This window comes from Solanum dulcamara, chromosome 12 (genome assembly GCF_947179165.1).
Source record: "Solanum dulcamara chromosome 12, daSolDulc1.2, whole genome shotgun sequence".
Lineage (NCBI taxonomy): Eukaryota > Viridiplantae > Streptophyta > Magnoliopsida > Solanales > Solanaceae > Solanum > Solanum dulcamara.
The window spans coordinates 941,301-964,354 of NC_077248.1; the positions used below are offsets into that span (position 1 = coordinate 941,301).

At 31.4% G+C, this 23,054-nt stretch overlaps 4 protein-coding genes and 3 non-coding genes across 7 annotated transcripts; 4 read left to right on the plus strand and 3 right to left on the minus strand.

Annotated features, from left to right (window-relative positions):
- Positions 1-1,940: 1,940 nt before the first annotated feature.
- On the plus strand, positions 1,941-2,628 carry LOC129876587 (arabinogalactan protein 14-like). Its single transcript, XM_055952057.1, has one exon. It carries the CDS (start codon positions 2,007-2,009, stop codon positions 2,187-2,189), a length of 183 nt encoding a protein of 60 aa, XP_055808032.1. The 5' UTR covers positions 1,941-2,006; the 3' UTR covers positions 2,190-2,628.
- Positions 2,629-4,053: 1,425 nt separating this feature from the next.
- Positions 4,054-4,171, plus strand: LOC129878003 (small nucleolar RNA U19). Its single transcript, XR_008763706.1, has one exon. It is a non-coding gene; the product is annotated as a small nucleolar RNA U19 (small nucleolar RNA).
- Positions 4,172-4,857: 686 nt separating this feature from the next.
- Positions 4,858-4,936, plus strand: LOC129877981 (small nucleolar RNA SNORD36). The gene has a single exon (XR_008763687.1). It is a non-coding gene; the product is annotated as a small nucleolar RNA SNORD36 (small nucleolar RNA).
- Positions 4,937-5,114: 178 nt separating this feature from the next.
- Positions 5,115-5,194, plus strand: LOC129877982 (small nucleolar RNA SNORD36). The gene has a single exon (XR_008763688.1). It is a non-coding gene; the product is annotated as a small nucleolar RNA SNORD36 (small nucleolar RNA).
- A 2,807-nt stretch (positions 5,195-8,001) lies between these two features.
- Positions 8,002-9,991, minus strand: LOC129876976 (uncharacterized). Its single transcript, XM_055952449.1, has 2 exons — positions 9,194-9,991; positions 8,002-8,433 (listed from the first exon to the last, which is right to left on the minus strand). The coding sequence occupies exons 1-2, from the start codon at positions 9,845-9,847 to the stop codon at positions 8,317-8,319; spliced, it is 771 nt and encodes a 256-aa protein (XP_055808424.1). The 5' UTR covers positions 9,848-9,991; the 3' UTR covers positions 8,002-8,316.
- A 2,839-nt stretch (positions 9,992-12,830) lies between these two features.
- LOC129876486 (jacalin-related lectin 3) lies at positions 12,831-16,476 on the minus strand. The gene is made up of 7 exons (XM_055951935.1): positions 16,387-16,476; positions 15,923-16,135; positions 15,173-15,670; positions 14,859-15,098; positions 14,284-14,766; positions 13,731-13,952; positions 12,831-13,322 (listed from the first exon to the last, which is right to left on the minus strand). The coding sequence occupies exons 1-7, from the start codon at positions 16,387-16,389 to the stop codon at positions 13,026-13,028; spliced, it is 1,956 nt and encodes a 651-aa protein (XP_055807910.1). The 5' UTR covers positions 16,390-16,476; the 3' UTR covers positions 12,831-13,025.
- A 1,528-nt stretch (positions 16,477-18,004) lies between these two features.
- LOC129875869 (ethylene-responsive transcription factor ERN1-like) lies at positions 18,005-18,895 on the minus strand. The gene has a single exon (XM_055951088.1). The coding sequence runs from the start codon at positions 18,893-18,895 to the stop codon at positions 18,005-18,007; it is 891 nt and encodes a 296-aa protein (XP_055807063.1).
- Positions 18,896-23,054: the final 4,159 nt, after the last annotated feature.

Below are 23,054 nucleotides of genomic sequence, written 5' to 3' on the forward strand. Positions count from 1 at the left end.
CTAGTAGTTTACTCATTGCATTTTCTATATTTTTGAGCGTGGTTTAGATTCGCTTATCAGTAATATTATTAGTAACTCTGCTACTATAGTATTCTTTGATTTTATAATTACCTGTTGTTTTCTTTATTTCATTTATAGTACTATTTGTGGTTGTTATTATTTTTTCCTCTATTATTCTTTATATACTTCACTTGAGTAGTAGGTCTATTAGAAACAACTTCTAAATGAAATTCCTAGTTGCTGCTTTACTTTAAGGTGCCAAAGCTTTGATAAATCTGCTAATTTGTTTTACAATACTTTACACCAGCAGGATATCTGTCCATTCTCCATTGTTTTTCATATTTCAATGATTGTTTCTTTGGGCTGTAGTTCTGAGAATATATGTTGTATAAGTTTTTAGGTGAAATTCTCTTGGTAAAATGTATTGGATGGATTATATTTAATGTGGGGTTTGTTTAAATTGGATTAAATTGTTCGTTATTGCAAGGATTGCCATATTGCCTTTGAATTGCTTTTCCTCAGGCTGATGGTCTATAGGAAATAGCTTTTCTACCTATTTCCGATGATAGAGATAAAGCATGTATATATTCTACTCTCAATGGATCCTACTCATGAATTACATTGGATATTTTGTTTTTGTTGTTGTAGATTGATTCTTCATGCTTGATTCTACTTGAAAAAGTTGGCATTTTATTGTTCCAAGTAAAGGGAGTGAAAATAAGAATCGAGTTCAGGATTTTAACTTGACGAATTAAAGACAACCAACAAGAATTGTGATAGAGTAATAAGTACTCCATTTTTAATCAACAGTTTCAGATTTGATCTTGGGTATGAAAAGTAAAACTTCTTAATGTGAGTACACATTTAATTGAGTTCTAATACCAATAATCAAACAACGTAGAAAGTGCACATGATCGAAGATTATCTCCATTTATGTTTGATCATAATCAACTAAAATTTAAAATTTCATTATACAAATTTCTTTTGTATATTATGTTATAGTATTATTAAGTGTCCATATAGAAAATAAAAAGAAATACCAAATAATAAAGTGAACCTCCCCTAGCCTTCGGCCATAATTTGACAGCAAAGAAAATCATCCACAAAATCCCCACAGCTCAATACACCTCTCCTCCACCCAATAACTCCAATATTTTAATTCACAAAATGAAAGAACTTTCAAATTTTATCCTCTGAAATGTCATTCTTTTTTTTTTAACTCAGTGTTTGATATCTATAATAGAGCTCGATTCAATATAAATTCATGTCAAAAAATATAATATTGTAAAATAAATCGCCTCTTAACAAAGCCAATTCAATATTTATGACTTGAAGTTAAAACATCTGATTAAAGATAAAGGTACTGACCACTCCATCACAACTCTTACGATAAGAAATAGAAATATAATTTTTGAATATGACACATTTAAGATTATAAATTTTAGAAGTCTTTATTTCTTTTTATAATAAAATGAGGCGAAAAAAACTTTTGAAATAAAAATCATATATTTAATTGTATAATTAATAAATATCAAGTGAACCCCACAAATAAGCCAATATACCGTTGGCTACAGCTGTATGACATCCCAAAGACAATAAGCCATCCTGTCAGCTAACGGGCAGCTTCCAGGGCAGCATATAAGCCTCAAAAATCAATAGTTCAAAACAATTGACAAGTTATAAGTTGAGCGATTAAAAATAATTACATTCGCAAGTTAAATAAAGTATATATATATACCATTAGGTTAAAAATATGTGTATCTTATATATTATGCATTAAAAATGTAAAAAGAGGTATATTTTTCCAATTATTATTTTGATGAACGAAAATATATCGTATGCAAATTTTAAATATTTTGAGGCATATAATGTAGTTGGACTAACGCAGCACTGCCCGTAATATTATACACACATCATTTTGCCTATAAATTCTTGTATTTTTCTTTCTTTCATTGTGATATTTTTTCTCTCAAAAAATAGTTTCATTTCTTAAAAATTTGCTAGCAATGAAGGCAATGAAAATGAATGTTTTGTTGGTGGTTGTGATGGTCGTGGTGGTAGCCATGTCCGGAATTCAAAACGTAGTTGCAGTTGATGCGCCTGCTCCTGCTCCTGCCTCGGATGCTACCCTATTTGTACCGACCATTTTCGCTTCTCTCATAGCTCTTGCATTTGGAATTCTCTTCTGATTGAACTAGCTTGAGTGGACGTTGACTAATGAAGTGTAGTTCTTTATATAGTCCAATTATATGTGATTTGTGTAGATTTTTTTTTTGTTATTTCAACTCAATGTGTTAGATCATTGAGATGATGAGTTTGAGGTTCATTTCTTTGTATTATTATTTGTGATATTGTCACCTTGCACATATACTCTCTTTTTCAACTCAATGTGTTAGATCATTGAGATGATGAGTTTGAGGTTCATTTCTTTGTATTATTATTTGTGATATTGTCACCTTGCACATATACTCTCTTTTTCAACTCAGTGTGTTAGATCATTGAGATGATGAGTTTGAGGTTCATTTCTTTGTATTATTATTTGTGATATTGTCACCTTGCACATATACTCATGTTCTTAATATTCTTATGTTGTTATGAATTTATAATATGTGATTTTCTACTCTTTAATTTCTCTTTTTCCATCAAATAAAAGCACAATTTACAACAACAACATACCCATCAAGTTAAATCCCGCTAAGTAAGAGCACTATCTCATGCTAATAAATAGACAATTAGTTTTTTTTCCCCACAAATAAGAGTTGAGGAAAAAAAACATTATGATGTAGCATTTGAATTCTTCTCAAGGTTATATATAGCAACAACACTATATCACAAAAAGAGGAAAAAGATGATTCAAATTCTAAGGCTTTTTGTGAGCTCAAAGGATAATTACATGTAAATATATCATAAGAAGTAGAATAATTATTAATAGGAAAAATAAAACAAATAACTTGCGATAATAATTTGAAATACATAAAAAATATATTATATTCTACATTGTGCTTATAAATGAGATTTTTTTGTAAGAAAAATGGGACTATGATTGGAAAGCAATTTGGATATTGCATTCTTCTGCGCCTCACATTTTGTCGGTGGAGTAGTTCGAAGCATGTGTGATTACCTCTCTTTTTTCTTTTTCTATTTAGTTTTGGTTGGAACTTTGTATTTTTTCTTTTTATTCTACGAGCGTCTTGTCAAAATCAGTCTCTCCTCCACAAAAGCAAAAATAAAATTTGCATATATATCTTAATCTTTTTAAATTTCACTTCTAAGTGTTATTGTTGTAAGGAATGTACTATAGGGTGGGGGTGGGGTGTACAATATTTGGGGGTTGAGGGCATTGGAGGGTGGAAAGGAGGGTGAAAATTCTTTTTTTTAAAAAATAATTTGACCAATTAAACATGAGAAAATTGAAAAATTCATGTCAAAACACACCTGTAGAATTGAAGTCGAAGTGCATAGATACGTGATTTGAGGATCACTATTTAAGCCATGTTTGTAGTGCAAAATAATTCGCAAGTCTATTCATTTCGCATGTGGTGTTTGCAGTTTTATATGATTGTCTTTCAACAAGATATTTTTGCGTTAATTTCATATTAATTATTTTGCTTGAACTTCAATTATATGTAACTCATAAATATTTCTATTTGAAATTACATTTTTGTAAATCCTAACTCCAAACATTATATCTCTGAACTAATCCCGAAATGAAAAAACATGCAAAATTTTATTTAAAATGTTTACATGTTAAATAGCGACGTCCGAATAACATAGAACTTGAGTCTTTTCCTATTCTTCTATTGGCCCAAAATTCAGTCCATATAGGCAGTGTCGTTGGGCCAACCCAATTGCTGGATTTTACTCTATGAAACCCTAAACCCTCCCCATAAAATCAAACATATTGTACTCATTATTCAGCAGCAATATCACAATACTTCACCAATTCACCTTTGCCTTCTTTTTCTTGTTCTTCATTTGTAGTATGTTTTATGAACTAATTATTTTTACCAATTGCCTCTTTGAGTAGCCATATGGACTAATTTTAGTTTCATATTTTGGCTTAGTTAGGAGGCAGACAATAAATCTTTTGATGCTTTCAATTAAGGCCTATTGAAAGAACTCTTTTTTGTTCTTCTTCATCAATTGTCCTCCTAGCATCTTTTGGACACCCCCTTCTGCAAATTTTCTCTATGCTTATATAAAAAAATGATTTTTTTGTCAAATAAATTTAGAAATCCAAAAGGGTATTAGAATTGATTATTAGTGATTAGTTTTTGCCTCAAAGATTCAATCTTTGGTTCTTCATCAATTGTTCAAATATATTATGTATGTTTTAAAAAATTTCATTTTTTAAAAATCCAATGAGGATGGTGTTTATGATATCCAAAAGGGTATATGAATTGATTGTTAGTTATTAAGTTTCTCCTCAAAAGATTCAATCTTTGAATCTTTTTAAAGGTTTATCAGTTGTTTAAAAGACTTCTCTCTGTATTTGTACCAAAAAAATAGTTTTTTTTGCTTCTAATGTAGATGGTGTTTGTGAAATCCAAAAGGGTATATTAATTGATTGTTAGTGATTAATTTTTGCCTCAAGAATTCCCAAATGAGTTATTGATAAATTCATTAGGTTCAGACAGAGGCATATAGTAATATATAGAGAATTAAATCTTGAGCTGAAAAGTTTCAAGATTTATTCTTTAATGAATTTAAGTTTGAGAGGTTTGAATTGTTTCTTTCCTCTCTTCTGTTCCTTCTCTATAGGTTCTTTCAAACATTCAATGTATGTTAATCCATCAAATTAAAGTTTGGATCTTGATAATATATTTGTTGATATTTTAAGAATGTTTTGCTTTGATGAGGCAGATGATGATTTATTATTATTTGGACTGATATAACTTTGATGATCCAAATTCGAGCTTTTTAAAACTGATGCCTCTAATTTTTATTGACAACTAAGATTTTAAGTTACTTTTGTTTGATGTAAATATTTGGTGAGTTGTTAGAATAGTAAGCATATTAATAAAAAAGATTAAAATTTAAGTAAATATCGAGTGCGGTTTAATATTTATTCTTCTTAAAGAGGTGGTCTAATCAATCAAAGTATATATATACTGAGGCAGTTGATGATTTATTATTATTTTGGACTGATTAAATTGTGATGTTCCAAATTCGAGCTTTTTAAAACTGATGCCTCCAATTTGCCTTTTATTAGCTTCTGCAGAACTATATTATTGGTACTGAATTAAGCAGCCATTTGAATTTAGTTTTTGCTTGTTTACCACCATACAAGTAAACAGTAATGGAGGACATACAAAAGCCCTTGAGTGTTATTTTTGAGTACTAGAACGAAATTTATTTAAACCACAAGCTTTTAATAATATGGAAAAGGGCCTAAAATATTTCTTAATTATTTGAATTGGTACAAAATTATTTTTCGTCCATCTTTTGACTTTCAAATACCTTTAATCATTTGGCTCAAAATACTCTTATTTCTAAAGTACACACTCATTAGGTGGATGAAAGGGCAATATTGTATCAAATTTCATAATTTATGGGTATTTTAGACTCTAATCTGTTAAAATTATTTGAAATTACTTAATATTTGAAATATATGTTAATAAAAAATAATATATTTTTTTAATTAGATAGATATTTAGATGCGAATATTAGATGGATCTTCAGTTATGAGTTTGGTTATAATAAGTTGGGTTTAATTTAAAATACGTCAATAGAAAAATATCATGAAATTAATATTTTTTTGAATATTATTTTCAAGTGTATCAAGTCAAAACATGATTTATATGTGATTTGTATTATTTATTTGAGAATGGTTTAAATTTGGACCAATTAGATTAGGCAACCTAGTAAATAAATATTTAATAATTTTACTTTAGGGAAGTTGTTAAAAATCATGAGGGCAAATATGAGCCAAAAGGTTAACATCGAGGATATTTTTGAGCCAAAAAATTGATGTTAGGGATATTTGGGAGCCGAAAGGTGGATGAACGATATTATTTTACCAATTCGAATAGTTAAGAGAAATTTTAGACTCTTCTCCGTTAATAATATCAAGTGTTTAAATGCCTATTTGAAGTTGACTTATTTTAAGTACTTTTAGGTCGAAATAGTGTTTAAGTAATTTTTGAAATTTAAGTACCCATTTTAAGCTAAAATATAAAAAATATATCAAAGTCATAAGTTAGAGTCCCGAAAAAATGTTGTTTTGATAGTTCCACCAATGTTTGCTAACAAACATGCCTGGCCAAATATCGGAGGAAATATGTTTAGTAGAAAAATGTGTATTAATGACAATATTTTGAATGGTCAATTTTGAGACCATAGGTGTAACAATGACACGGGAAGTGATATCCTCCCCTTTTTCCAGACTAATTATATATATAAAAACTTATGCCCTAACAGGTTCTAAGATTGTCAACGATTGAATCTATCAATTCAAAATTACCAAACTTGGGCTATGAGTTGAATTCAGATGGAAATGACTGTTAACAAACAAATTGGTTCAAAAAAGAGTAATACTTATGAAAATATGTTTTTAATCCAGTGAACAAATAAAAGTGAATGAATGGAGTATATGTTAATGTTGAAAAGAGTGTTTGGGAGAGTCAACAACTTAATTTTTTTTGGAACCTTAAGATCATCACTATAAATAGTTTGTAAACTACACAAGAAAGGTAAATCACATACAAGAGATGTAAATTGTACTAGATAAGCCCTGTGTGATAGGCTCAATTCAGAATGCATTGAAGGAGAATCGATTTTGGATCTCAATTCAGAAGGTATATTAAAGGAGAATTGATCCTCGATCATCCGTATGGATAATCATCATCCAAATCAATTGAGTTATTCCGAAGGATTTGCGCAAGTTGTGTTATTACAACATTATATCCCTATTTTTGTGATATTACAACGTCATATCCTTAGTTTTTGAAGCTCGAGACTCGGTTACAGTGTATCAACTTTTGTTATTACAACCTGTCTTTATTTCCCCGTCGAACATATAATATGCTTAAAACTTATACCTTCTGTGATAATTTTCTAATAGTTATGGTTAAGTTACTTAAGTTGGTGTCTATAAACATTGAATATGGTTTAAGTATTTAGTTGACTTAGAGGAAGTTTGATTAAAGCTAAATGATTTGCCTACAATCATTTAATTGGTAGGTCACAAGTCATTATTCAAATATATATCATTTTATAGTGAATTTGTTTGACTAGTTCAATCAGTCCCTTTCTCTACTTCTAGTGAATTAGTAACAAAAATAAAATATCTACCCAACTTGTTTGACTATCAGTTTATCCTTAATATGATTTTCTCAGTCTCCACTAATAGTAGCAATTGTTTACTAATTTTTTTATTATTATTGTTGGAAATGAAAAATACTCCATCATCACGAACACGAATACTTCGTTACGAACACTTGTAAGGAATTCACATTGTTTGAGACGTGCTTTTGTCGCTGTCTTTAAGGATATTTCACCCGATGTGAATGTATCTCCCAAGATTCAATAAGCTCTTCTAGTATAAATCAGGAGTCAGAAACTAACAAAGATTCTACAAAATAAAAGGCACAATAGATATAGAAAAATAGAATTTATGTTGGAATCTATATTTCTGTCTCTCCTCCAAGAGAAAGCCTTTTGAGTCTATATATAAGATCACAATATGATAAAAAATGGTTGAAAACCTCCAACCCTCAAACGTCCATATAATCTCTTAAATGCCAATAAAAGAGACTAATTTAATAGCAATAAAGATAGTACTAAATGGGTAAAATAACGTTGGGCAACTGCCACAGTTTTACCAAAATTAATGTTTATTTTAGAAATAATTAAAAAGATATTAAGACCCATTTAATAGAATAAATATAGATAATAATATGAATACTTCTTTTTGAGATACTACAACTATTTTTCCAACAATTATTATATTCTATGTTCTTCAAAAACGAATTTAAGTACTTCAGACTATCAATGCATAGAGCTTAAATCCCATGCTGAACAAAGCCAAGTGCCAACAACATTCGAAAAAACACATGAAATTCACCACAAAATCTTACATTCATGGAATGGTACTAATTTATATGAACCATAAACCAAATTTCTTTATAATAGATGACTTTACTATAAGCTCAGTAGAATCTTGAAATTATATATGCACAACATATGTATAATAAAAATCCTATATTTATGTACTATAATGTGATAGTACAAAGTTAACCAATGCTTATTCACCGGATATCGTCATTGCTTCTTTTCCGAAAAAAAGTAGTAGTTAATGAACCATGGGCCGAACATTTAAAGAGCATCATAATAACCTCCAACTGTAATGTGTGCTCTTGTAACAGGAACTCCTCTCACTGCTGAAATTGCTTCATTCAATCTTGTTGCATGTTGAACTACTTGCTTGATCCTCTACATTAATCCCACAAAAAAAAACAAGGTTTCTTAGGCCAGATCCATCAAATATTAGCGACAACAACAATAACATACCTAGTGATGTTGGAATAATCATTATAATATGATGATAACACCTGATTAGCAAGAAATTTCATGCTCTCCTCTTGAGGACTTTGGAAGGTATAGAGGTTGTTTTCAATCTACGGAATACTAATTTTACAAAAGAAGTATAAGAGTAAGGGAAATGATAACTTGATAAGAATGTTTAGACGTGATTCCGTTTTATGGATCGATCACGAATAGGGAGCAGAATCGTATCTGTGAGTAATTTTTCAAGGATTGGGGTTAGGAAGTGTGCAGGAACCCCTTCTGGACCTAAATCTGCCTTGGGGATCAGGGGTCAGGAAGTGAAGGGGAACCACTTCCACCTTCTAGTCCAGAGTTGCCCGATAAGTAGTCTATTAGATTGTCCGATTTGGGCGAGAGCCCAAACAAGTGAGGCAAAAAATTCTTGATCGAGAGCTTCCCTATTTTGAATATTGAGAAAATAAAATTCAATCAAATCAGTCGAGAATATCATCATATATTAGGTGGGCTAAGCAAATACGAATAGAAGGTTTGATTTGTATTATAGCAGAAGTCTAAGGTTCAAGTCTCTCTACACACTTATTTGGGTTCAGGACCTCTGCTTACTCTAAAAGGAAAACTTAAACGATAAGAAAATATTCTACAATATCAAGCAAGATAATGATTTATAATTGAAAATATGTCAAACCTTGTCATCAGTAAAGATTTGGAACCTAATCTTCTGATTCTGCTTATGTTTTTGGTGATTACCAATGAATATGATGCAAATAGTAGCAGCAGCAGCAACCCCAAAAGAACAAATAGCACCAATTCCATTTAAACTCTTGTTCAACAAGTTCAATCCACTATTACCATTTTCTTCAATTTTCTCGATCACCATCTCTTGTTCAACCTCAAAATCCTCTGTTTTCTCCTCAAATTGGGACAAAGGGGTCTTGTTAATAGACTTTGGTGAGTCCATTTTCATGTTTTCAAATTCATTATCCTTCATTTTCTTGAAGAAAACCTGTGAGAATTGATCATGATGCTCACCAAAGTTTGGAACTTTAATCTCAAGAGGGACTTTAGTGATGACTTCTTTGGGAATAATTTCTTCTTGATCATTTGGGGTTTCTTGAAAAGTTGGATCCAAAGGGACTAATTGATTTGGCACTCTTGGTGTAGGGTGCTGTGTTATGTCAACAAATTGAGATGATTTTGGAGATGGGCAAATGAAATAATTCATGTTGAATTCATTCTTGGAATCAGATGCATATTTTCTTGAAAATATCATTTTGCCTCCATCATCATGGATTTGAAGGAATCCATCATCAGGAAGAATCTCCCACTCTTCAAGATCCATTTTTTAATTTTGTAAAATCTAAGGAAGAAAAGGGATAGAAGAGTGAGGTGCTATAGTTTTGAGATTTTGATTCTTTTGGTGCTGAATTATTGGAGTAATTAAAGAAGGGGAAGGGTTGGTTTGGGGGGAGGGGGTGTCATAACATAAAGTGGAATTGTATGCAATAAGACGCACACCATTTAGAAGATGTCTTTCTTGCTCTTTGGAGAGTGTTAGATTTTTTCCCCTTGTCTTTATCATCTCGTATTACTTAACTGACTAATTTAGATTTACGTTTAACAGAATTTAGTTTCCTAATGGTATATATCGAGAAAAACATTTTTTATTAATAATAGTGTTTCAGTCTTAAATAAATTGACGTTTTATTATATGAATTTTCACATCTTCATTATAGTTAATCTTGTATTATTATTATATAAATATTGTGAGAATTCATCTTGAATTGATAAGTTTTACATTGATCGTCATTGTACTATAGTTCTCCTCCTTTATTCAAGTTTTAGACCGTAATGTTTTTTATGAATATTTTTTTCTACTTTTTAAATTCAATTTAAAAATATTTATTTAAGGATATAGAGGAATCTAATGTACTTATCGGAATAATGAAACCATATAGATGGAAGTTTCTCAGCCAGACGTGTGACAAATATAGTGATGGTCCATAGGGGCCCATATAGAAGGAATCCTCTTTTGTTTGTCTACTGGATATTTCTTTAGATTATTAATTGAATATTTTTATATATATTGATTTGATTACTTGAATAGTTTATTGTCACTTTGGATAAAAGAAAAATACTTCTCAAATTCCTTCTATTCAATCCATTCTGATGTACACTTTTTGAGTAAAAAAGTCATAGCCAAAGAAATTCATTTCTAGTGTAACCCTCACTCATAGAACTTTGTATTTTTTGTTCCAAATAGCAAAATTTAAGAGATATTTTTAAAATTTACTCTTTTTCAATTAAGAAAATAAAGAAAAGTAGAGAAAGAAGAAAAAGAAAAAGTACAGATTGCTTGTTGGAGTTCCCTTTGAATGAGCATTGATCATGACATCTCGCCACTCCCATAAAGAGTTTTTTTCATTTTTACGCGATATTCAGAATCCATTTTGAAATTTGATTAATTTAAATTTACATCGAATTTTTTTAGCTTAACGGTAAAGTATTTTTTATTAATGGCAATTTCAATATCCACGAGTGAAATTTAAGATATTTAATTCAAAATGAAAAAGCGCTTATTATTTCATCACAAGCAACATCACCATAGAGAATTGTATTGAAAGTTGAAACACTATAGAAGAATCCAATTTTAGGTATATATCTAGATTGGAATTTAATCTTCTACAAATTCAATTTTTCTAACATTAAAGAAACTTCTTAGCCAAACCCCTCGGTTTACGTATGAGTTTAAATTTTGCAAAAATAAGTGAGAACCAAATTCATAGTAAGAATTCTCTCTTTATAAACAATAGTAACGGCGGCGGATTCAAAATTTTCATTAAAAAAATTTAAAAAATAAAATATAGTTGTTATATTTACAATATCTTTTTTTGAGAAAATTCGGATGAACACATTCGCCCTCTCCTAGATCCGCTCTTGATAGTGATACCTTGGTGCTTCCTCACTAGGATGGTCGATCCATTCATCCATCATGATTCCTACATACAAGGAGCAAACTACAAGAAATAATCTCTTAGGTTCACTTATTATTAGAATAAAAGAAAATATTAAATCAGAAGAAATTGAAATAAATATTTAATTCCAATGGAGATGGAAGAGCAAAATAGAAGTATGCACATTTAATGCCATCACATTCAAAATGAAGTAGCTAGTAATTCTTTTTTGTCATCACACAAAAAGCTATCGAAGAGTTCCAAAAGGAGATAAAATTGACGTGTATTCTAACTTATTATTAGTTCATGTACATACATATAATAAAATTATGAAATGGGAAACGAATAAGTTGTCAAGGATAGGCAACTAATAAACTTGGACCAAAAGGAAAAGAGGAAAACAGTGTTTAAAGCATGGACATTTGTCATTGAGATAGATGGCAAGCAATTCATTCACGGCAAGAAAATAATCTCTTATGTTTACTTATTATTCGAATAAAAAAAAATTAATCTCATAAATTTATAAAAATAAAAATAAATCTTGTTTTGTTATTATTTCTTGATTTCATGAGGAAAAGGTGTTGTATAACTAACTAAAATAATATTCTTAATGCACTATAAAATTAAAACTCCCCAATATCATAGTGAAACGTTCAAATCACAAGCTTAACAATGGAATCATGTGTCATTCAACTACCAACTAATTGTTCTAACACTGTTGTTGATATTGCTAACGCTACTATTGGTGTGAAATGAATCATGTATAGTGTCAGAAGAGAAACACTACATTGAATTTTTCATTCAAAAATGTTCGGTTGCTATTTTTATAGATATTTCGATATCGGATTTTTTTTTATGCAGTACCTCTCTTTGCTAAATACTAAAAAAGGGCAGCCCGGTGCACTTAAGCTCCCGCTATGCGCAGGAATTCTTTGCTAAATACTTCAACTATTGAAATCAAGAAGTTACAATTGGTCAAATAATATGAAAGGAATTATTTCCGGTGCCATTATTCCCATTTCTGCAGCTATAGTTTACATTTTTACCCAATCTGGAAAGCGGCGTCCCGTGATGAATAAATATACAACAATGATCCTTATGGACTAATTGTTCTACACTTCTTACTTGGGATAGCTTGTTACATGGCGTCGTGAGTAGGACCTTAGCTTCCATCTGGGCATGAATTAGTGTGAAAAAAAAAAAAATAGTAATTGTTCTGGTGTAAAAATTAGGAAGCTTCTCACTATTTCAGAGAAAATCTATTTTTCATCGTGCATTTTTCCAATAAACTGGTTAGGTGGTAAATGAATTGAAAATTCATGTTCTAGCGCAATCTTTTCACTGATTACTTCCCCATCATGTTCTTCAAGATCAAATCAAGTTAAAACATTTTCATCAAAATCCAAATATTATTACAAAATACTTAATTTATTCACTCTCACACACACAACTTGCAAGTCAAATTAATAAGAAGATGCTTCTTAGATTCTTCCACAACAAAACTTATTGGTCCTGTTCTGGTTTTTGACTTTTCTTTATTCAAAAACATGAAATAAGTATTAAACTTTACTGGAACATTTTCTTAAGAGGATTCTTGGAAGTTCTTTGATTGCCCAACCAATGTTGCATATGCACTCCAATTGCATCCAAATACATTCCACTCCTCCCATGAAATCCCACAACTTTTCCTTCTGTTGTTGATGATGTGAAATATGTTCCTAGTTCCTCTCCAAATGGGCCAAATTTCCTTCTAGTTGTGTGAAAAGTCAATGATTTTATTACTTTCAATCCCATATCCTTACTTATAGGACCATAGAATCCAGTAATACATGTTAGGACTTCATGAGGATACTCTAATTTGACCTGCAAAAGATTTGCTATACTTTGTTATAAGGGAAATTCACGTATTCTTCCAACTGTCGTTCAATGTTAAATGAGTAAAGAATCAAAAATAAACCTAAAGTATCCAAATTATTTGAGTTTCATACCTGAACTATCAGGTGTGTGAGGTGTGTGAGTTTTCTATCTGAACTATCACCAGCTTTTTATCAAAACACACCTCGACTATCCATTGAACGATGATCATATTTCAGGTAAGAAACTTGCACGCCTGATAGTTAAGGTGTGTTTTGATAAACTGTTGGTTATAGTCCAGGTAGAAAACTCGTACACCTGATAGTATTATGTATGAAACTAAAAAAACTGGAATGTTTTAGCTGTATTTTTGACCTTTAACTGCAGTTAAAAACTGAGAAGTAATTGTTTGTGTACCCTATTTGTGAATTTCCCAGCATTTGCACCATGTCTTACTGACCAAACAGATTGTCCATTTCGATCGTACTCAATTTCGATACAAGAAATGGCCTCTGATGATTGTGTTAGGATTATCTGTTTAATCCCAGTGAAAACTCCATCATCCCATGGCTTCCCACCTTCTCCACCCCATGGACCAGGTCCATATGGTGCTGGATCTTTCACTACCTTTTGGACTCCCTGACATTAAACCAAAAACATGAAAAAAATGATCACCTTAGTATTAATTTTTTTCATTTTCCTTTTTTCTATGTGGGATTGACGTGTGTTACTCACTCCGTTCCATATTATCGTTCTCTTTCCTTTTTTGGTTTGTTCCAAAAAAAAATGATACATTTCCAAAAGTCAGGAACTTTTTAATTAAACCATTCCAACTCTCTACTTCATGATGACATGCTCTTGAAGAAATGACACGATATGTTAAAGACTACAAGATTCTAAAGGTACTTTTTACATGTTATATTTTTAGCCACGGACGTATTAGCAAATATCAGGGCACATAATTCCATACCTCATCAGTTAGTCCTTTTCTTCCTAGTTTAAAGGACCACTGTGTACCGTCATCAACCTCAGTGACAGATGTTGCTTTTGGTTTGGCAGGTTTCGGCTGAGCTGAAGGAGTTAAAGATGGGATAATTGCTGCAACTTGTTTGATAGATTTGGGAGGAGCTGGGGAAGGTAAGGATGGGACAGACGATGCTGCATTTGGTTTAACGGAGTTAGGAGCTGGAGATAAACATGGGACAACTTTTCCTTCCAACACGTGAACACCGAGTGCATCAAGAAACAATCCTTTCCTCCCATGAAAGCCAACAATCATCCCATCTTTCAATTTTGTTGAGAATTGTTGTCCTTTTTCTTCTCCATAAGGTCCATGTTTTCCTTTCGTGGTATGAAAAGTTAGTGATTGTATAATGTTCGGTCCCATAATCATTGTTGGTCCATAGTAGCCTGTAATGTGAGTCAAAATCTCTGATGGATAATCAATTATTATCTGAAAATGAAAGGAAGATACATGTGAATTAGAAAGAACTAAGAAGAATAAGCCTAAATTTGATTCTAGTAGATCATAACAGGAACTTATACCTTTTCGGTTTTAAATCCTCCAGTACCACCATTTTTACTTCCCCATATCGGTTGTCCATTTTTGTCGTAGCAAGCTCTTATCGAAACAATTCCCACGTTACGTGACAAGTAAACTTGCTTAACACCATCATAAATGCCATCATCAAAGACATTCCCTCCACTTCCACCCCATGGACAATAAGTGACAACACCTTTGACAGTTTTCGAGGGAACTCTCTCAATAGGGGCTATAGTTGCCACCTGAAACATTATTTCAGAATACAGTATTTGGATAAACAATTTGATGAATAGAAAATTACTAGATATTTCCTTACCTTTTTATTTGGTTCGGTAGAGCTAGAATCGTGATCAGAACTAGAAGTTTGTCTTGAAAGTGTACTTGGAGGTAAAATGTTGTTGTGCTTCTCCTTGTGTCTAACTGCAACAATAAGATCAAAATTTTTACCAAGAGTTCCTTGTATCATTGAGTATTCATAAGTTTCCATCCCTTGGACAATGCTTTGTTGGGAATGAGCGATAGAATGGAGTTGCTGAGATTGAACTACAGAATTAGTCGGTAAAGACTTATGAATAGGCTCTATGTATACTCCAATAGCATCAAGATACCAGCCAGATTTTCCATGAAAGCCAACAATTTTCCTCCCAGTGTTTGGTAGAGTGAAATATGTTCCTTGCTCGACACCATATGGTCCATACGTCCTTTTGTTGCTTTCAAATGTAAGTGATCGCACAAAAACTGACCCCCTTTCGTACAAGCTACCATAATATCCGCGCATAGAAGTTAGAAACTCATCTGGATAATTTAGTCTTATCTGCAAGAAAAGCACAAGAAGAATATCAAATAGCCTTAAAAACAAATTTATGAAGCTCACAAATCAGGGGGACACTATTTATACATAGTTAAAATTACTTTTACTTTTGATTACTTTTCATATTTTGAAACCTTTTAGTGAAAATTCTAGTTCCGCGACTGTCACCAATAGTCTCAGTAATTCAGTGAAATAAAAAGTTTCGCAAAATAAATGTGCTAAGAACATATAGTACAAGACACAAGTGATCCCAACCTTGTCTGTTTTAGCACCTCCACCGCCACCATGCTTCTCTGAGAATACTGAGGTTCCATTTTTGTCATACTCAACCTTAAGAGAATCAACTCCTGTTCCATGAACTATTTCCAGTTGCCTTATGGTGGAATAAACTCCATCATCCCAGTGCAATCCATTTTCACCTCCCCATGGTCCGACGGAAATGGTCTGTTTCCCTTGATCCTCGAAATTCTACAAAAGATGATTCACTCTCATGTTCAATCAAATCACAAACACTAGTACTAATTGTTCAAAGCAATCAATATATCAATACAATCAATCTATCAATCTTCCCACATGTTCTAGCCTTAGTGAACAGAGTTACTTGGCATCAACAGCTGTTGCTGGTGGATCCCGTGGATTAGTCAAGGTGCGCTCAAGCTGGCCTCGACACCACGGTTATCAATAGAAAAAAAGAGCAAATAAGACATATACTTGCTTACCATATTGAAGGATACAAATCAAGGATGCTCGAGGAGGAGACTCAGATAGTTTAGTGTTTCACAGGAGAGTTATATATACATGATTTTGTTGACAAGAGTAGAGAATATATCGGGGAAGAAGCAAATTCTAGTTTCCACTTTGTAGAGAAAGCAATGAAAAGAAAAGAACATGATTCTCCACACTCCATAATATGCTTTTGGTACTTTTGACTAAACCCCATACACATACAGGTGTTTAGAAATTCTCATACAGTGCAAAATGTAATTGTCCAACGACAACTTTCTATGAGATTGGACAAAATAAAAGGGGGAGGGGGAATCATATCATCAAGAAAACTAGAACATTTTTTCTGAATATGAATTTGGCCCTTTCTGATAATGGCATAGCATCTATGATTGATTAATGATAAATTTACAGATTCTGAGGAAGTGCTTGGCCTCTCGTCGTTACATTGAATTGCACATTAGTGCAGTCGACATTTTCCAAATAGAAAGATATATATTCCAAGAAGCACCAAGCATCGATCAGCTTTTTATAGAAAAATTCGACATGTGCCTCGAGCTTATATTTGTTGATTTGTACCCTACTGTTGTGGATGAAGTAAGGACTGGGGCATACCGATAACTATTCCATCTCGAGCAACTTTGCTAGAGGACATTATACAGGTACTTTCTTTTTTCATTTTCAAAGACTCAATCAGTGTTATTCTGTTGTCGAATTCTTTTAATTTTGTCTATTGACTTCTTTTAGTGAAATGCTCCACAGTAAGAAAGTTAGTCGATAACTGCACTGGTTTGCAAGACTTTTTGGTATTTGATGGCGACTCTCTGTGGATTATGGAAAGAAGAGTTGAAACTTGGCTTTTCTATATATCCATCTTCTAAGATAATATTTGTGTACTATGAGTTTTGAACTTTTGTCTTCGTGTGTAATATCCTCATTGCTAATCTTAGCACCTTTATACTTGGACTATGGCCTACATTTGCTCCTATGTTAAATTTTGTGCTATATTAATATCAAATTCCCAGTGAGAATGAAAATCTTTTTTTCCACTTCTCGCCTGAAAGGATCAGTAGTGTTTTCACTTATCCTTCAGCATGACTCGATTAACCTACCAGTAGTGTGGAGTGTACCACCACTTGAACAAGTCTCTCACTTGTCAAGATTCAAGAATGACATCAGGGTGGATGGATTTAATAAATAAATTAAAAAAAAGCATTTGTCAATGATGTATTGTGTTTTCTATACAAATAATTATTTTTCTGTTAACAAAAAAATATCTGAATAAAACCGAAGCAGTTAAATAAAAGAGAACTCAACATTAGAGTGGCGCAGCGAAAGCGTGGTGGGCCCATAATCCACAGGTCCCCCAGGATCGAAACCTGGCTCTGATATAATTCTTTTTTATAAGGTATTGTATTTTCCTCTTATAATGGACGATGGTGAATTCTATGGCATCGTTAGACACTCAAGAGATCTTCACAAGACAGTGTAAAATAAAAGACTAAGAGGCACTCCAAGCGAGGAGACATAGCAAATATAGAACTTAACAAATACAAAACAAGAAATAATAGTTGGTAACAAGTGAATTTTTAGGATAACAAAGAACATAAATTTTTAGGATAACAAAGAACATAAAGGGGGAAGATCCCAAAGAGATAAATCATCAACATCATGAACATTCTCCATGTATTCTTGTACACCATTCACAGCATAAAGTGATGCTGATATCTGCCTTTCCACTTTCATTCTCTCAAATTCTGTACATCCCATTTCACTTATACTCTCATCCATAATAGGAAAATCAAACAATTCTTGAGCAAATTCAAACCCCCATGACACTTCAGCCTGTGAAGTACACGAACTCGAGCAACTCATCATATCAGGCTTATAAAAGTCGTCGTTATTGTTATCCTCAGATGAATTTAAATGAAGACACGTAGTCAGTGAGGATTCATATAGCCTATCACAACTTGTTTGAGACTGATCCATAGTAGTCGGGATTGTTGTAGGCTTATATAAGTTGTTATCATCACAAGAATTAAGTACTTTTTCATGACTTTCTTGAATTTTCTCACTAGAAACTGAATCAACTATACTACAAGTTGAAGCAAAAACAGCAGAGTTCCCCTGCTTGTTCTGTTTTGCAATTTTCTTACTATCAAGAAGATTTCTGATCCTGTAAGCAAGTTGAGAATCTGCTGAAACACGAGTAGTAACAAAGTTCGTTCGTGTGTTTGATCCACGAAGGAGACAAGCAGCTTCATCGTAAGCACGAGCTGCATCCTCAGCAGTTTCGAAAGTTCCAAGCCACATTCTTATTTTCTTATGTGTTGTGTCTTTAATCTCAGCTATCCATTTTCCTGAAGACCTTTGCCTTACACCAACAAACTTGTTACTATTACTATTCCTACTATTGCTTCTTTTTCTTCCCTTGATGAATTTGGTTACTTTCTTCATTGAGAATTCTTCTTTATGATGATGATGTGTTTGAAAGTTAATTTCCATTGGAAACAAAGTTTATGTAAGAAGAAGAGGTAATTTGGAGTTTTGAGGATGTTTAGAGTTGAGAGCTGTTAAAAGGTTTTGTAGAAAGTTGCCTACATGTCTTTGTTTTTGTCGTCACTACAATAAAAATATTTTTAGCGGCAATAAATATGCACATTAACAAAGAGTGCTAAAATCTTTACCGGCATAAGTTAATTGCCATTAAATCCAATGTCGCTATAGGCTTTAGCGACATTTACAAAAAAATGCCTTTAAAAAGACATTTTTAGTGGCAATTAAGTTATTGCCGTTAATTAATTGCTGCTAAAAATCATTTATTTACACAAATAAAGCTTTGAGACAAAGGCAGAGCTAGAATTTTGTGTTTATGACAAGGTCTAGGTGAAAGTCGCACTGGGGCTCCGCCCCTATTTTGAGAAATGGAAAAAACACTAGTAGGGAATGCTTCTTCTATGCCATGCAAATTTGAATTAGTCGAGTCAGTGAATATGAATGGTTCTTTTAAAATTTAAAAAATAAAAATTTGAGGTATCTATAGTTCAGAAGTTGTCTTATTTTATGTTGTTTTATTTTGTTTGTTTGGTATTAGGTAATATTGTTCCTTTTTTCTTCTTAGAAAATTGAAGATTTATTATTATATCTTAAAAGATGACTCATTCCTCACTATTTTGTGTACTATTTTTTCTCTTAAATTTGATTAATGTTTGTGATTGATTTTCTCCAAGATTTTGGCTTTCAAGTTTCAATCCAAAATTCAATTAAATTCTGATTGACATGTTTACATTCTCAAGAACACTAATAACGACAATATATTTAGTGTAATTTCGTAAGTGAAGTTTGAGAAAGATAAGATATATACATATATTATCCCTACTTTTGAGTGGAACGAAATTGTTTCTGATAGACCTCCGACTCAAAAAAAGTGTAGTCAAAGCAAGATCCTCAAGATCATCAAAAAATCAAGTTATAGGTACTTTTAAATTCCCATATTAGCCGTCATGCAAACTTTGTCAAGTTAAAATTATGAAGATAAACAATTCAGATGAAAAGGTATTATTAAATTATATTGATGGGAATTTTTTTTATTCTAAACATAAAATAAGGAAGATATTTTAATATGAAAGTTCTATTGGTTTATCATAGTTGGACTTGGTAAAAGGTTAGCATTATTTAAGTTGAATTAAATAATGAGAGGAAATTGCAAAGAATATGGAAATACTGCCACTTGGAGGCAAAATAGAGAGCTTCTTAAACAGTCCAAATAACAAAGGGTTAAAATTGATTTAGAGAAAATTCCTTAATTTTCTTATTTGGATCGCATTATTAATTGATGCAAAGATAATGACCTAGCCATTATCTATTTGTAAATAAGTTGTACTATTCCAATTACCATCTTGCAATTTTTTTGTGTCAAAAAACGTCAAATTTGAACTTTTGGTTGGAATGTTAACTTCAAATTGAGTGACAAGGACAAGAAGGCTGCTAATATGAAAGAGTGATAATTTTCTCTAAATTTTCTCATATGATTAGATTACTTATAAATAATCACAAGTTAATCATTATAATAAAAAAAAATTACTAAATTACACATTATTAATTATCATATTTGCTAAAAGTCTCAACCATTTAAATTTTTTATCAAAATCCCTTATTTTTAGTTAGTTCTACATGTTACAAAATCACTCTCTCTCCTCTAGAACCCTTTTCTCTCATACTCTCTATCCTCTAAAACCCTTTTCTATTAGTCTCTATCAATTTCAGATTCAAAAATACACGCAAATCACTGAGTATATTTTTAATTTATCGCCTAAAATCACTCATACGACTTAGAGGTTACAATCTATCATCTCATTTTGATTCTCAACTGCATTTTCTCTCTATTTTCATAGTTTTTAGTTATTAAAGAGTTCGAGTCTTGTTTTTCAACGATTGCCAACTGCATTTTCTCTCTAATTGTTTAATGTTCAAATTTTTTTAATTCAAAATCATCTTAAGTTTTCTGATATCTATGAAAAAGATCCAAATCATTTAGTATTGGACTTACCCAACTAATTTTTCAAAATAATTTAGCTATAATACCCTTTGTTTCTGATGTTGATGTTCATGGGTTTCAAGAAAATAGGTTAAATCAGAGGAATGAATCATTGAAGACAATGAATCTGCAAATGGCGAAGAGAAAGAATGATTAATCTTCGAATTTTGGGTCGGACTCTGAAGAGGCTTCTGAAAAAGCTTCTAAGAAAAGGGGAAAAAAGCTTTATCTGTAACTATAAGCCCAAAGCTTCAAAAGGTTCAATTTTTTGTTATATATCTATTTATTTTTGATTTAAATATTATGTATCTTGAATAATAGATTTATTTTGTTATTATGATTCATAACCAAATGTATCATCATCAAACCAATGTATCAGTACCTGTTTTATCATGAATCTTCTTAAAATTATTTTAAATACAATGTATCTAGACTTATTAAGATGTATCAAAAAACAAACCAATGTATCATAATACATCTAATGTATCAATTGTATTCAAAGTATCATTCTCATACTAATGTATCACTCATACCATGACTGATAATTTGTAGTTTTAGTCAGTTATATTTATGTATCACTATATTATTATGTATCAGTTGTAGTTAAGATGAATATTAGTCTTCAATTCCATGTCCTAATACATAAGTTTATTGTTGTGTATCATATTCATTATTTTTTATTTGATACACAAATTTACAAAATCTTAATCTTTTATCGTGTTCACAAGTATATATTGAATACATAATTATGTCAAATTTGCTAGTTTACGATGTATCATGCGAGTGAATGCTTTCTAATGAATTGATGATAATGTGTCGCATGCCATGATACATAAGATTGTTTTTATGTATCATGTCAATTATTTTGTTTTTGATACATAAGTTTACAAAACCCTGCTCTTTGATCATATTCATAGGTATATATTTGATAATTATGTCAAATTATCTATTTTACTATGTATCATGTAAATCGTCAGTTTGCTTGTACCACATTACCCTTTTCAGGTTGAATACGCTTAAGGCATTTCTCAACAAGGAAGTGACAACTTGTAAGTATTTACCATTATGTATCAAGAATTCATTATTTTTATTTCTCGTGTTAATGTAATATAATTTTTTATACAAGAATTGCGTTGTTTTTATGGCTGCTTTTGTCGAATATCTTAGCGATGAAATTTTGATCCCATCTACTGGACTCCAAGCTGATTACCTCTGTGCAAGATACATATCTCTCTTATGTAAATATAGCAGTGAAAACGCAAAGGAATGATATGTTAGTGAAAATGACGATCCATACTAGTGAACTTTAGAGTAGTTCTGAATCTCTATTGTCTTTAAATTTGATTATTTTCTGTTAATTGTTTCTTGTTGTTGAATTTAAGTTATACTTTCAATGTGTCCCTCTTTATTATTTCACATGATTTTTTGTGCATGTGATACATAACATATATCTTGTATCAAACACATTTCAGTGATACACATTTTTATATATCAATTTTAAATTACACTTAAATAAATTTTGTGCTAAATTTGCTCATTTTACAATTAAGTATATGACACATCAGCAAACATAATGCAATTTATGTTATGTATCAGATACCAAAAACTAGGTATTATGTACTGTCATTTAGTTAAAGACATACAACCTAATATATTCGATACATATTCTAATGACTTTAAGCTAGCTATGTATCAACTGTAATTTATACTAATAGAAGCGGGACTCAACATATAAATTTGTTACACAACACGAGTAGTTAAATCAAGTAATACTCAAATTAAATATATCAAAAATCACAAAGAGAAGGGCTATTATGTGAAAAATTTTCAATAACGCATTGTCTTGATATAGAGATACGTAAAAATACAACAACAACAACAACCCAGTGAAATCCCACTACATAGGGTCTGGGGAGGGTAGAATGTACGCAGACCTTACTCCTACCAATAATGAAAATTTATTCAACTGGAAGCTGAATGTATTTTCAAAATGCATGTATCACTTCTCTTTGAAAAAGAAATGATAAGATCTTCTATTGTGACCTTCATGTCCACAACAGATTGTGCTCGTAGTTAGCTTCTCGTTACAGTTCTTTTTTCTTTCTTTTCAGGCATCTTTTTGTATCT